The sequence below is a fragment of the Pagrus major genome, chromosome 12 (genome assembly GCF_040436345.1).
Source record: "Pagrus major chromosome 12, Pma_NU_1.0".
NCBI lineage: Eukaryota > Metazoa > Chordata > Actinopteri > Spariformes > Sparidae > Pagrus > Pagrus major.
In genome coordinates, this window is record NC_133226.1 from 25,249,348 (window position 1) to 25,265,073 (window position 15,726).

Sequence of the window (15,726 nt, forward strand, 5' to 3'; positions counted from 1 at the left end):
TGAAATAGGAGATTTTATGATTCTTTTGGGTTAAAAGTATGAAAAGTTGTGTCTGTCACATCAGATAAAAGTCACTTTTTGGTAAATACCTTGGTACAACGGGAAGGAAGTAACAAAAAAACACCAAATGAATAGGCTGGGTTTCTTTTCATGTATTTGCAGCCAACAGTAGTGCAGCATTTTTGCTTTTAAAGGACATTTAGCATAGCAAATATTAGAAAATAAATGGTTTAAGATGTCCGTCCTGTGACGGTTCAGGTTGAAAACACGTAGCGTTACACCCAGAGTTAAAAAAATAGAAAATATAGATATTCTGTTTGTTGAATATACAGAGTATTTATATTGGTATATGTAGGTTTGTTGCTGGAGATGCACAATGAAATATCACTCAGTGAATCTAGTTTGAGTAACAGATCTATGAATTTTAAAGTTCCTCAAATGCTGAACACTTTTCAGCTGCTTATGATTCTATGAGACATAATTTTATTTCCCCTCCGATGATCATTTTATGTATCATCTGTCACAATGATTGCAGGGAAACTGTAGAAATATAGCGTCTATGTTACAAAGTAATCAACAGGAATCCTCAAGCGTATTTCAGTTGGCCTCTTATTTACTTCAACAGCTGAGAGACAGACTTCATTGTTTGACATAACTTTGGTGCAGTAATCACACTCGAGCTGATTAATCCACGAGTCAATTGACAGCAAATTACTTTACAACAGTTTTGATAATCAGTTAAGTCGCTTGTCATGTCGAGCATTTGCTGGTCCCTGATTGTTAAACGTGAGGATTTGCCGCTTCTGTGTCGTTGTGACTTAAATCTTTAATTGTTTTGGACTGTTGGTCGAACAGAAGAAGAAGTTTGAAGGAGTCACTTCGGGCTTCAGGAGATTTTCTTTATGCTGCAACTAGCAATCGCTGTCATAATCGATTAATCAGTGAATATTGTCTTAAGTTATCCTTTTCAGCGTATTGACCAATGGTGATGTAGAAGGACGTACAGCAGGTCCAAACCTGCCTTTCAGAAATCAAACACCACATTTTGGCTCTGGTTGGAGTTCAGGACCGACTCTGGATCCTCCCTGCTCTCCTTGCTGTGTGTGCGCCGGTGATCGACGACAGGCAGTGGTCAGAACAAGCCAACGTGATATTTTTAGACAGTTCAGGTGATCCCGCTAATGAGACAAAGCTCAGAGGAACTCGTGTCTGATTTGAGCCAGGTGTGTGTGTGTGTGTGTGTGTGTGTGCGTGCGTGTCTGGAAGAGGCCATTTGTTGAATTAGCTGGGCAGTGTTGAAGTGTTCAGCGATTAAGGTTAATCCTTGAGTCTTGGTGATGTAAGAACTGTCGTTTTTTCCCCCTCTGTCCCTCTCTCTAATACCTCTCCTGCATGTTTAGTCCTTGCTGTTGAAAACCAGTGTGTGTGTGTGTGTGTGTGTGTGTGTGTGTGTGTGTGTTTGGTTGTCAGTAGCACCCATTCTGCAAACAAGGATGCCCTGTGCAGTCGGCTGTGTACATACACCATGTGTGTATGCATGTGAGCACATTTATTCGTGTGAGCCTCAGTGTCAGCACGGGAGCAGAGGGGAAATGATGCATCACGTCTGGAGAAGAGATAAAGCAGAGAGGGGAAGAAGTGAGGATGGATGATAGTAGGCACGAGGCCCAAAACAAATGGGCTCTGCTGCGAGCTCGCCTTAAACTGAATCACTGAGGCCACTAAATTGAAACAAAAGCCTCCTTTTAGAAAGCCAGAAGCTCATTTTCTGTTTGTTCTGTGGCGGATTTCTGTTGCTAAACAAGTTACAGATTCTCAGAGAGTTTCAGAGACCTCCTAATACAAGACTGTATCAAAATATCCTCTGTTGTTATTCATTTATCTTCATACATTTCATAAGTTGTCCCTTTTTTTTGTTCTTCTTATGTCACATTTTGCTCTCGACGCAAACTCGACCCTTCCTCAACGTTTACCTGTGACTGGTGCATCATTTCCACAGCACAAGATCCACAATACATAATTTTTAGGGATGCATGATGTGGATTTTTATTTCAGCCGATAACACATAATTTCTCATTCTCGTATTTTAAAAAAGCAGTTCTCACCTGTAGTTTATGCCCACCTGAGGGGAGAAAAGGATGAGATCTAGTAGCTCTAATGAGATTTGGTGTAAAAACTCGTAACGTGTTTGAAATTGCAATCGTGTTGTTTTCCTCTGAAACTGTAAAAAACAGGGACTTGCACCCTGAAAGTGGAAAAATAAGAAAATAATTTTTGTGTGTGTCCAGTAAGAACTTGTATGCACGCACACCTCGACTCTCTAAAACAGACTCAACTATAATGGCACTCAGTAGAGAGCATACCTCCGCCAACACCCAACAAAAATGCCCTATCTTGCAGTATTAAAGAAAGTGAGGAAAAAAAATCCCTGGATCCGTCCTGTTTATCTGCAGCTGCACCAAAACTTATTATGGTCTATTCTGGGCCGATCTGGATAAAAAGGGCAGATCCAGGAATTTCCCCGACCCCCAGGCAGAGGACCAGTGCTCCAGTCAACACTGTGTGGTTCTATCCAGGGGCAGCAGTTTGACGTCACGAGCGTGACGACAGCTCCGTCTCCTCCTTCTTCTCCTTCTCTATTGGCAGATTGCAAACCAACTTTAAAGGAGCATTTTATGGTTTTGGGGAAAACGATTTTAATCAAAAGAGAACGATCTTCTTTAATGCCTAAAACTAAATAAACAAACTCTCTTTGTTTTCATGACAGACAACACATTTTCATACTGCTTTGCTTTGTTTATATGTGGCGGACCCTGCCACCTTTCTAGCTTCAAACAGTGTTCTGGGGACCTTATTTTCCTCTGACAACAGCTTGTTTATTCAGTTATGTAAAAAATACATATTTCTGAGTTTGTATTATTACCTCATTAATATTGTAGATATTGAAATTCTGAGTTTGAATTTCTCCTCTAAAACTTCATAATGCCCCTTTAAAGGTGTATACCACCACCTACTGTATGTGTGTATGTAGATTCTCAATTAATTGTTTGTTTTCTCGGGAAAAGTTACCTTTTTAATTAAATTTATGGTTTTAGTATTTATGCTTTGTTAATTTTTCATAATTATTTTAATATTTTGTTTAATGAACATTTTACTGTTGGTCATTTTTATTTTTTTTTTTTCAATTTAATCTTATTAGCCTTTTAAATCAAGAACCATTTTTATTTGTAGTATGTCATGATTTTATTTTAATTATTATTTTTATTGCACCTTTTATTACTGTCTTATTTAATTACCTTTTTACGTGGGTCTCAAAGTCCATTTTTGTTTAAATCACTTATTAAGCCCTTTGAATTGCATTGACTTGGTTGAAAGGTGCAATATTAAGTTTGATTAATTGACGTGTCAACATTAACATTATATTAAATTTAACTTGTGAGCCTTTATAGTCCAGATAATTCCCCCTTTTCTCTGCTTCCCTCTTGTTGTGCCGGCCTTTATATGACACTCAAAAATTATTGGAATAACATGTTTCTGAGAACATGTGCCACATTTCTTCTTACACATTTCATCACCTTGTTGTCCGACCGTCCATCATGCTGCTCTCGCACCGTGATGTCTGACAGGACGGTTAGAAGGTCGGAGCGTCCGACCAGCCTCTTTGTGTCGGGAGTGAGAATCTCGTTAGGCGTCTATTTTTTGCTAATACCTGATGCTAATCAGGTAAAGCCAAGGCATGCAAACACCGAGCGCCTCTGTGTCGCGGCCACATGCGACATGCTGCAGCTGAGCTCATTACTCCTCTCTGTCCTCTTGATGTGCTGTGAAACCATCCAGCAGCGTGATAATGCTGCAGACATCAGGGGACCACCACAAGTCACCGGGCCGGCCTCCCGGCGAGCGACACCGTCTACTGTACGTCTCATCTCCACACCATCGTACACACATAGCCGGTAGCCACGGAGGCAGTTACCATGGCAACAGCGGGTCTCATCCCTGCAAGCAAACGTGGATCCGTTTTTATTTCTCCCCAGCCCCTCCTCTCCCTCAGATAATGTTTCACTGGGTGTAGATTTGACTGCACGTCGTGAGATTATTATCCATTGTTGGTGTGTTTGAGAGTGACAACACTGTGTGTCATTTGCAGCCAATAGTGCCTGGTGCCATCTTCTGTAATTATGAGCTGTGTTTGTGTGTGTGTGTGTGTGTGTGTGTGTGTGTGTGTGTGTGTGTGTGTGTGTGTGTGTGTGTGTGTGTGTGTGTGTGTGTGTGTGTGTGTAGGCTGGAGGGAATCAGCTGCTGTAGCGACCCTAATAAGAACAAGTAAACCTCAATCCATTATTAAGGCTAAAACAGTAAATGGAGCTGCCCTTCTTTCATGTTCATGTGCTCTTACAGTTGTTTACTTCAGCGTGCGTCTGTTGTTGAATACATTGATTTTGGTCGTGATCATTATACAGAACTGACAGATTGACTTTTGTCCATTTTTAATATAGATGTTTGTCCTCGTTAACAAAACCAAATCGTTAGATGGATTAAATTCGTGGTGCAAAGTGTTTTTAGGATCTCAGTCGTCGTGGTTACCATGTGAACATGCTCACAATTATTTAGTTTGAGCCCCGACAAGGAACTTTAATTTATTGTTGATTCTGGCAGCTCCTGTAGACAAGAGATGACTGCTGTGAAACAAAGTATTACCAAAGGTTTAGTGCCATATTGTACCAACAGACTACAGAGCAGCTTCTTTCCTCAGGCTGAGGCTCCTCAATTTATCCTCAGCACCATGAAATATGATTTTAATTTTATGTCTTGTCTCACCAAGATAAATTGGAATCCAACCCACTGATGGGCATCACGGATAACTAATAACTATTCACAAATAGCCGGTCTTGGCACTGATGTGTTTTGTTTGCTCATGTAGGTCAGAGGCTGTTTCATATGCAGTTAAAAGTTCCTTGTAGTGTGTTTAACTTACAGGTGTTTAGAAGGTAATGTTTGTCAAGGTGTTAGTATGCTAACATTTGCTTATTGGTACTAAAAGCAAAGTGTAGCTGAGGCTGATGGTATTTCGGTCTTAAACATATTGAATGGTGATGGTGCTAGACGAGAAGTAGGTCATTATTTACTTGTGCTTTTAGGTCAGTAAATGAGAGATTAACACACTTAACCATTTTGTTCTAACAGGAAATGATTCAGTACAAGTAGGGCAACTATAATATTGGATTATTGACTGATAAAGGTTTGAAAATGACTATTATCGGTATCAGTATCGGCCAGAAATGAATGTGAAAATGGCTGTTGCCTTAGTAGTTCTCAAATTTTTGCTCAGTGAATGTGTACAACACACTGTATGTCCGCATAATTAATTGCCAAGTATTTTGATAAGCGATTCATCAGTTTGAGTAATTCTTTTTAGGAGAAAAATGATGTCAAAATTCTCTGATTCCAGCTTCTTAAATGTGAATATTTTCTGATTTCTTTCCTCCTCTGTGACAGTAAACTGAATATTTGTGGGTTGTGGACAAAACAAGACATTTGAGGACGTCATCTTAGGCTTTGGGAAACACTGATCGACATTTTTCACTATTTTCAGAATGGGCAGATTGAACGACACTGAAATGAATCGTCAGTTGCGACCCTGACACTCGTTTTAGTGCTCGACTGTGGAGGAATGAAAAGTGTCTTTCAGTCTAATTTTGAGTTTTATGTTCTCTTAATGAACTTTTATTCTACAAACGTTGAGAGGGAGCAGATTAAACACTCGTCAGAGATCACTGAAGTCAGTCAGATTCATTCTCAGGACCACAAATATCGACCAGCAATCTATCTAATCATTGTCGAGATGTTTCGGCGTGGACCGACAGAATGAGCACACAACGTTTTATCCCTGTCACCAACAACACTTGAGTTTTTGTGAAGTGTGGGTTGTTTTTTCCTCACTGTTCCTCTTTGTGTCCTCCAGGCTTCCTACTGTTCAAGGACTTCTGTATGAACGAGATCGACGAGGCCGTGCCGCAGCTCAAGTTCTACGAAGAAGTAAGTCTAACGCGTCCCTGTGCATGTGCAGGATTAGACGGCATCATGGGTTGGGTGAGAGATTAGGCCTGTAATCCCGCTCATTGAGATTTAGCCCTCCCAGGAAGCGCTTTGCGTTGTTTTGTTGTGGCGTTAATCTGACCTCCTGTGTGTGTGTGTTTCAGATTAAGGACTACGAGAAGCTGGACTCGGAGGAGGAGAGGTTGAGCCGCAGCCGGCAGATTTACGACGGCTACATCATGAAGGAGCTCCTGTCCTGTTCACATGTGAGGGCACCTTCAGATCCTTCCACACTACGTCACTGATGCACTCTGGGTCAAGTACAGGCAGGGACACAGAGCTCGCACCTGGTGGGAGGCGGAGTCTGTGCGGCCTCGTCTCCCAGGAAATGGGTCACAAGACAAATCTGAGCGGATAGATAGAAAAAAGTAGAACATACTGTGTGTCTGTATTTTTTAAGCAGAGCTAACAAGCAACTATTCATTCAGTCATTTTTTTGGCAAAATGATCAAACATTTGCTGCAGATTCAATATCTAGACTAGTATTACCATGGGACCTCAAGTGATTTATTCAGTTTTTTTGCTAATATTTACTGACATTATCTCATTATGATAATTGTTCAGTTGTCTGACAGCAGAAATAAGCAGTTTATAAAGAAATACAACCCCAGATCACAGACATGCTGATTCATACAGGGACTAATATTATCACAGACCTCTGAGAGGCTGTATCAACATCCGTCCTGAGTGATCTGATCACAAGTGGACAGCTTTACAACCATCAGCTTGCATCTGGTATTATAATGCATCTGGAGTGACCTGATCAGATCTCAGGTTCCTGCTCCATATGCAATTATCTATATACATCACTTCAACAAACAGATACGATGTTTTTTACACAAAGAAAGAAATATCTTCATGTAGAACATTTGCTGAATGAACAAAAAGGCCCAAATAATTAAGGATTTGTTAAAGACAGTGTTTCACACAGTTTGTAATGTTTCTTCTCGCGCAACAATTCTCAAAATTGAGCAATTTTTTAAGGGAGTCTGCCGACTTTCTCTCGGGGAACAAAGAAGTAGACTATATTGGTCATCAAACATGTAATTTACATTCACATGAGGCTCAGGCTATCCGTGAATGTGGTCCGAGTGATCGAATTTCAGATTCATCCTACAATGTGTTTTGGGGGAATTCACACCTGTTTTGTAGCCGTTCACCTGTGATCCAATCACTCAGGACGGATGTTAATACCAGGTCCAAACAGCATATATATGGGTAATCAATGGGTGATGGGTAATATGTGGTGGAATTCTTTGTTTACAAATAACAGATGGCAGATTCACACAAGATAAAACCACATACGTTCTCTGCAATTATTACAGTTTGCTAGAGGTCCCTCAGTTATACTGGTCCCATGCAAATAGGGCTTAATGGGAGCTTGTGTGTCGTCAATAAAGCTCTCATCAACACAGACAGTCGAGTTCTGTAATTGAAATCAAGTTGGTTTTTTTTTTCAGTTTTTTGGCAGATTAAATCTAGTTGGCAGATTTAATCTTTATTATCTCGGCAAAAAAACACTATAGACTGAGACCAGAATCAGACTTTGGGGTTGACTAACTCAAAACAGCGGATGTCATGTTTAGTTAACTGATTTAACATCCAAAACTTTGCACGTATCGGAACAGAGGGATGATGGGAAACCAGCTGAAACAAGTCCGTCCATGTTCAAAACAAACAAACTCACCACAGTGCAGCTCTTGTCCTCCTGCACGCCAGCGTTTTTGGATGTAAAGCAAAGTTGGTGCTTGCTGGCGTCCAAAGGGAGGAAGTTATTAAACACACCGCCCACACACACACACACACACACAGATATTGGTGTTCTTGTTAGTAGCGGTCTCATAGCAGCGTAATGTTGCTGGTCATGTTCCACTCGGGGCTGCACATCCTCACACAGAGAAAACAGAAGTGAAATTACTGGTAACGCTGCATTTTTTAATGACCCTTCCTTTTATTTCCTCCTCTCCTGTCTCAGCCATTTTCTAAGAAAGCAGTGGACCATGTGCAGAGTCACTTAGCAAAGAAACAGGTTCCCCCAACTCTCTTCCAGGTAAAACAAACAAAACGCACACATCTTTCAACATCTTTATCAATGTTTTGTTTCTTGTTTCTGTGTGTTTTTTCTACCTCTGACAGAAATTCACAACTACTGAATTATTTATTATTTCCACCTGTGATTTTCCTGCTGTGACATGTCAAAATGTTTTTCCATTAACAATAATAATAATAATGAATGAATAATGTAAAACAGCTCAGACTGTGATCTCAGCACAGCAAACGATCTGCGCCCTGGTCAGTGACGGCTGACGATAACTAATTAAAAAATATTGAACACCTCCCTTATTTTTGTTTTTCACACCCTCGACACATTTGAGAGTGTAAATTATGAACACACACACACACACACGCAGCATGCTGCAGTCTATGCCCTTTGTCAAAATGTTTGTATTAGACCTGTGAACCTAAAAATGACCAAGAGTTGTCAGAGAAATGAAAAAATCTATTTAGTTAAATAAATGATACAAAACTAAACGTACGATTTTAATCTTGTTCCCCCAGTGTGAAACGTTTTGTCACGACTCGGTTCACTAACTAAGCGAACAATGTGTTCTTGCCTCCATTACGAACTGATGCACTTTATAAAATACAATATTATCCTCGCTTAGCTTCAGGGAAAATGATCCGTGGTGCTACATCACCGAGCGAAATTAATAAGTCTGAAAGAGTCGACACCAGGCTGAAGTTGGTCTGATATTCACCAGTTGGTTACAAGCTGGAAAAAGCAGATCCTGGCATGAATTTTAGCTGCGGGTTGTTTCTCTGTGTGTATCCTGCTCTAATTTCTGGTTTGTGAGTCTCGCCAGATGTTGATGCTCCAGTTAATGAACATTACATCTTCACTGGCAGTGGCTTTCAACAATACACAACTAGCTCTGAAACACCACCGTCGCTATCGCCGATCGGTTTCTCGTCTTAAATCAGACTAGCCTCACGTTCAACACGGTCTCTTCTACTTTGTGTCTAAAGGGGCCGTCCTCACCAAGAACATCGAATAGAACAATAACTATAAACTATTTTCAGTATAAAAAACAACTATAAAGAGCTCAGACTCAGGAAAGTGATGCCCTTGGGATGACTTCTAAGTGATTTGATGAACAATCTCAACACAGACGAAGACAACGTTGTTTTGTCTTCACTGACGATCCCCATGATAATTGATGTTCCTCAGCCAAAAGCAATTATCAAATTTGTCTAGTGTTAGATTCTCCTACTCCTCATCTGTAAAGAATTTCATAAAATCCGTCTGGGGTTATTTTTTGTTGTTGGTTTGTTTTTCTTAGCCACATATAGCAGTAACAGGTCATCCATGTCTATTTTCAGTATGTGCTTGGTGCCACTGTTTACAGAACGCTATCAGTCATCAGTGTGGATGCTCCCTTGCACTCGTTATTGGTTTTATTATGTTTAATCGTTCTTGGTGTGCATGGGCAAGTCTCGCCGCACAACCGACGTCACCTGACCTTATTTATCTGCAGTAGCTCTTCATGTTTAAGGTTGTGGTGACACCTGTCTAACAGTCTGACTTGTGTTCAGCTAACTCAGCCAGTTAGGAAAATTACTTCCAAATTAGATCCTAGAAGACTGTCATGTGATCGGCTAAAAATAACCTGGTCTCTGTGATGCAGTTGTCTGTTTGTGTGTCAACAGTTAAAGAAAGTTTCCTTATCAGGGAAATGTTAAGTGTTTATGTGCTCTCAGCCCAGCCCTGATTTGTAACAAGTGTTCATGTTTTCCAACTCTCTCAGGGTTATTTTTAAACTCCAGACTCTGAGATTCATACTTTTGGTAATTATCAATTCAGCGTGGAGCATCAGTTGCCAAAAGGCCACCCAGGAAAACAAAATACAGAAAAAAGAGGGACAACAGTTTTTTCTTTCAGCACAGTAAATCTAATCAACAATTTCCTCTTTTAGACGACAACATGGCTCTTATTCTGGACATAAAATTATCCCCAGTGACTTAATTTCCCTCAAAGATATGACATCAACCTGTTAGAATTTCCTGTATATGTCGTGTTGCTCAAATTTTATATTCAGCGTGAACATAAAGGCGTCTTTGGAGCTCAGTTGTCACAATGCATGAGCGTTCAGTGGGAGTTTCTCTGAAGTGAATTAGCTTCAACAGCAGACAAAAAGGAAGGCGGCCGACGCTTTTAACAAGGCGGAACCAAACTAAATCTGAACGTCAGTAACAGGAGGTCCAGTTCAGTCATCAGAACAATGCACAGAGGACTTACTGAGAGAAACCTGGCCTGAGTTGCTGTTTGTGTGTCTCTCCCCCCTGCAGCCATACATAGTGGAGATCTGTGACAGCTTGAGAGGGAAGATCTTCCAGAAGTTCATTGAGAGGTGAGACGGGGGAGGCAGAGGTGGAGGTGGAGGGACTGGATGGAAGAGATTCATCACATACAATAAATTCACATTTTACTCATCTGTGTTTTTTTTTTTCTCCTTCAGTGACAAATTTACTCGTTTTTGCCAGTGGAAGAACGTGGAGCTCAACATCCATGTGAGTTCAAGCTTTAAATGTCACCATCACACCTGAAGTTCAGCTTATTTGGTCCAGATCAGAGGTTTCCGCCCCAACGCCACACTTCTCGTCCGTGTGTCCCAATGTATTTAATGCAGGGCAAATATAAGACGGTGTGTCAGTGACCGTGTCTATACATAAGCTATATTTTCTCCTATTATTGCTGGCAGGAACCAAGACGGCGTTGCAAATCCCTCTTTATAACGTCACGTGAGGCAGCTAGCTGTTAGCTGTTAGCAGAGTCCTGCATTGTGTTTTACATCAGCATGTATTTGATTAAATAAGCAGTGATCAGATAGTGGAGAGGAGAAGTGGCTTCGGGCTACATAGACTGAGACTGACTGGCCTATTTATTTTCTTAATTATGCTGTTTTACATTTTCCAGATAATTTTCCAGTTAGGTTTTAAGCCTCTTACTTTGAATGAATAGAATTATTTATTTTCTCAACAATTGGATGCCGTTTTTATAAAAGTCCAACTGTTATATCGGTTGGACACTATTTTCGGCCGATGTTGGCTTGTCACAGATACATTGGTATCAGTGTATATGTTGTCGATATTGACTCATATGAAGACTTTTTGTTTTGTTGACTGATGCCAGGGGTGAGTTTATGTTTCACTTCACTGATGTCTATTAAGACGATAAAGTTTATTGTTAAAATGTTAAATATGCTGCTGTTTAATAACCAGGATCAATGCAAAAAACTGTGTATATCAACTGCTGTATCGATATCTGAATTTTTTACTCCCTTATGTCAATATCCAAAAACTGCACATCGGTCAGGCTTTAGTTTTTATTATTCTACTAATGACTAACAACAAAAGATGATGGGGAAGTAAGGAAGCATTATTTGAACTGGTATTAGCAGATGCTGCTCCCAGCAATCTGATCGATCGATCGATGGATGATCGCCCTTGGAAAGTGCAAGTCACACTGAACCTGAAATATGTGCACCATGTCTGTGTGTTCAGATTTGAGCTGTGACTCCTAGAAGGAGTCTGATATTGACGCAAATTGCAGCAATCGTGTTAAAGTACCTTAATTGCCTCCGTGAGCTGCGTGCCACCATGTCGACGAGTGCTCAAGTCAGCGGGTCAGAACAGCTGCGTGCACCTGTGTCTTTCACCTCACGCAAGATCTTTGCTCTCAGTTTGAAAACCTCTGGTCCCGACCCAAAGGACAACAACGGCACTCTGTTGGCTTTTAGTTCCAGTCCATTTCATGTTCACACTGACTTACTACACATTAACCAAGAGGTGTAAACATTACATCCCATGGACTGACAGGTAGTTCATTCATTGGTGATGACTCATCCTGCATCATCAGGATCCAAATCAAAACAACAACAACTAGTCAGTCAGCTGTTCACTGCTCAACGATCAAATGAAGGAGATGTTGTTGAAAGCACAGACGGAAAGATACAAAACTCACATAATCCTGTGCACATATTCTACTTTTAACTCAACTACATGTGTCTGACAGCTTTAGTTACTTTTCAGATTACAGTTTTCATCCCCTTCCTGTCCTGTGAAAACCACGTACTGTATCTGCAGATGTGTTGACATTGGGTGTTTGTGATAAACTGAAGGCTGAAGTGCTCCTTAATGTGTTCTCCTCCTTCTCAAGCTGAATAAACTCTTTAAAAGCCCTCTTGAATGGGCTGTAAAATGCATCGTCACGAAGCTGAAAACAGGATGCTTTTCTGAAAATGCGGTTCTCGCAGGGTTCAGGGTGTGAAGCTCTCTGAAAGATACTTTTAACTCCTGCTTTTACTGAAGCTTGTGCTCTTCCTCATCCATCCCTCAGCTGACCATGAATGACTTCAGCGTGCATCGGATCATCGGCAGGGGCGGCTTCGGAGAGGTGTACGGCTGCAGGAAGGCCGACACAGGGAAGATGTAAGAAAGGCCACGCAGAGAAGAGAATGAAAGCTTTTAAAGGACACAGTCATGCTGTGACTGCTGACGTGTAATCCGTGCTGTTTGTTGTCTGAATGTCAGGTACGCCATGAAGTGTTTGGACAAGAAGAGGATCAAGATGAAGCAGGGGGAGACTCTAGCGCTCAATGAAAGAATCATGCTGTCATTAGTCAGCACAGGGGTGAGTTGGACACGTCAGCAGCTTGTTTGACCAGCTTGACTTTGCATCAGCATGGGGTTGAGTAGAAAATGACTGAATTTCCATTTCTGGGTGAACAGTTCCCAAGTACTTAGCGTCCACATGTTTTTCAAGTGTGAATTAAGATTAATCAACCTCCTGCGAACTTCCTGGTTTAAACTCTTTGGCTCTCCCTCCATGCAGGACTGCCCGTTCATCGTGTGTATGACGTACGCCTTCCACACCCCCGACAAGCTCTGCTTCATCCTGGACCTCATGAACGGTAGGATGACCTCCACGGCTCCTGCACAGATTAAACACGAGCCACAGTCAGTCACAAAGATTGGATTACTCAGCTTGTCGTCCGCCGGTCAGCTACTTCCTCCCCCAGAGAATCAACAGTTGATGGGATTCTGACCTCACTGGTGACGTCTTACACCGCAGCGACCTGCCTGTATTAGCCTTCCTCACAGCTAATATTGGCCTAGTTTTAACACTCCTCACACTTCAACGCCAGTATTTCCTCCGAGGGGTCAGCCAGTTTCCAGCTTCATCAGAGGCTCTCGCAATCAAAGCCTGAGTCACCTTTTAAAAGTCAACACAGTCATCATCATCATCATACAGTGTACAAATACGAGGCTGTTATAGCTTCAGTTGTGCTAATAATACAGCTGGTCAATACATGTTAAGACAGACTGCAGGGGTGGAGGGGAGAGTCCTAGAAGGCCTCCCATCGACTCTCATTTTATCCCCCGAGAAGATAACCACAACTTATTGATGGCTATTGATTGAAGTATGAGGTATTATGAGGTCATACTGACGCACTCTGTGTCTGTCTGTCTGTGTGTGTGTGTGTGTGTGTGTGTGTGTGTGTGTGTGTGTGTGTGTGTGTGTGTGTGCGCGCGTGTGTGTCCAGGGGGCGACCTGCACTACCACCTGTCTCAGCACGGTGTCTTCAGCGAGAAAGAAATGCGTTTCTATGCGGCTGAAATCATCCTGGGTCTGGAGCACATGCACAACCGCTTCGTCGTCTACAGAGACCTCAAGGTAGATTCAACAGTGTCCTCTGAAACAGCTCGTTTAAAGGACGAGTCTGGTTATTCTAGACTTTTCTTATTGTCAATAAACCAGTGAATGTATCGACTAACAAGTATTCTGTGTCTGTTATGGGTGTCACAGACACCCATCCACACTGACAGCTACGCCTTTGTCAGACTACCACACCTAATTTTGTAAAGATCAGGAGACTTTACCAGATTTTATAACAACAGTTTGACTTCATCCTGCTGGCTTTCTGCAGGTTAGGGAAGTTCAAATAATATTCACCAAAAATAAAGATTCCAGATTTCACCAAAAGACACCTTGATGGATTCAACAACACACAACAAAAGATACAAAATTCAGTTTGTCACAACGTTTGGTTGTCTCAAATCTGTCCCGAGTAAAGCCTCCTCTCAAACAAGTCAGTAAACAATCTCTAAAAAAAGGATATAAACCCAATAATGCTCGACAGTTGATCGTCTTTGTGCAGACAGGATAAGCTTAGCTGTGTCCTCTGTTAAGTGTTGTTTTCCTTCAGATGGGTGCAAGTAGGAGGGGTGGAGCGAATACAAAAAAACACCAGGAGAATCACCCCTCATCAAAAATGAAAGCTCATCTGATGGATTTTTTGATTTTGAATTGAAATAAACCCTCGTGTGTCAAGAAGGTACATCTCCTTCCTCTGTTTGCCGCGTTTGTTTGTTTTGTTTTTCTACTCTTTTGAAGAGGAAGGAGACTTTGCAGTCGGTGCTCCAAAAAAGATGTAAAAGAGTTTTTAATTAGTCTCAAAACCCACACAAGTAATATGTGTGGATGGAATAGACAGCAACTGATGTCTCTCCTCTCTCCCTCACCTCCATTAGACTAATAACAATGCATGTATTAAAGTCTGGCCACAGCCTTATTGTCGAAGCTTCGAATATTCCCAGGAAACTCTCACTGAAGCTTCTAAGCCACAAACGTAGCATTAGGGCCACACTGTGTTGAAATATTGATTAGAGCAGCTTTAAATTTGAATTTATGAGGACTTAATTGCCACAAACATTTTAATTTCTTTTTGTCGAAATGAGTCGAGCTCTTCTGCGTGAAACTTTTCTGATGTTACAAATCTTCTACAGGTTCTACTGAACCTAATACTTTCTTTTTACTTTATATTTGCATTTAACCTAACTCACTCTAATAACCATATTTCTACATAAAACCTTCCTCTGCCCGGGATCACATATAAACTACTTAGCTTTACACTTACCTGCAATGTTTGAATGAGAAAATGGTGATTTGTCAAAAAATGTAAAGTCTTTTAATTTAGTTAAAAAACTCAACAATCATAAAAAGCATTAAAGTGTCTGAAACCTGTAGAGACCCTGTTAACGTCAGACTGATTAATTAAAACCTGAGATGATTAGTTGCTGGAGATATTTCACAGCATGTTGCCTGTAAATGAATGTTTCCTCGTCAGATCTTTGAGTAGATAACTGCAGGAAACGGCACAGAGAGAAGAATGACATGTGACACAGAATCAAACCCTGCACATTTCAGTCCCAGCTCACCTCCACAGATGCTCTTTCAAAGCCATAGATTCATATCAGCCATGTTTTCAGCTCTCCTCTGTTTTTCCTCCGATTCCCCTGTTTGGACTGGTTGCCATAATAACAGATATATTTTGCTGGAAGTCAGGGAACAGTTTTAGGGCTTCAATAAACAGAGCAGAACAATGCAGATAATACTTTTAGGCTGAGTGTTTGGGGGGGAGAGCGAGTGAGTCACGTTTTTTTTTTCTTCCCCAAACAGCGGAGGATAACCAGGACAGGAGGTTTTTTCTTTTATTGTCTGTATCCACACAGAATTTTTTCTGCTGCTGGGCAGAAATTGTTCTTAAGTCATGAATTAGCGAGGTCTCT

General features: G+C 41.2%; 1 protein-coding gene across 4 annotated transcripts in view; it reads left to right on the forward strand.

Moving 5' to 3' along the window:
* grk3 (G protein-coupled receptor kinase 3) overlaps positions 1-15,726 on the forward strand; it is a 68,571-nt gene that overhangs the window by 34,483 nt on the left and 18,362 nt on the right. For all 4 annotated transcript variants that reach the window (XM_073477960.1, XM_073477961.1, XM_073477963.1 and 1 more), the window contains 9 exons: positions 5,963-6,036; positions 6,201-6,302; positions 8,072-8,146; positions 10,444-10,505; positions 10,614-10,665; positions 12,494-12,585; positions 12,688-12,787; positions 12,989-13,067; positions 13,701-13,831. In XM_073477960.1, coding sequence (XP_073334061.1) covers positions 5,963-6,036; positions 6,201-6,302; positions 8,072-8,146; positions 10,444-10,505; positions 10,614-10,665; positions 12,494-12,585; positions 12,688-12,787; positions 12,989-13,067; positions 13,701-13,831 — 767 coding nt within the window. The remainder of the gene's footprint in view (positions 1-5,962; positions 6,037-6,200; positions 6,303-8,071; positions 8,147-10,443; positions 10,506-10,613; positions 10,666-12,493; positions 12,586-12,687; positions 12,788-12,988; positions 13,068-13,700; positions 13,832-15,726) is intronic.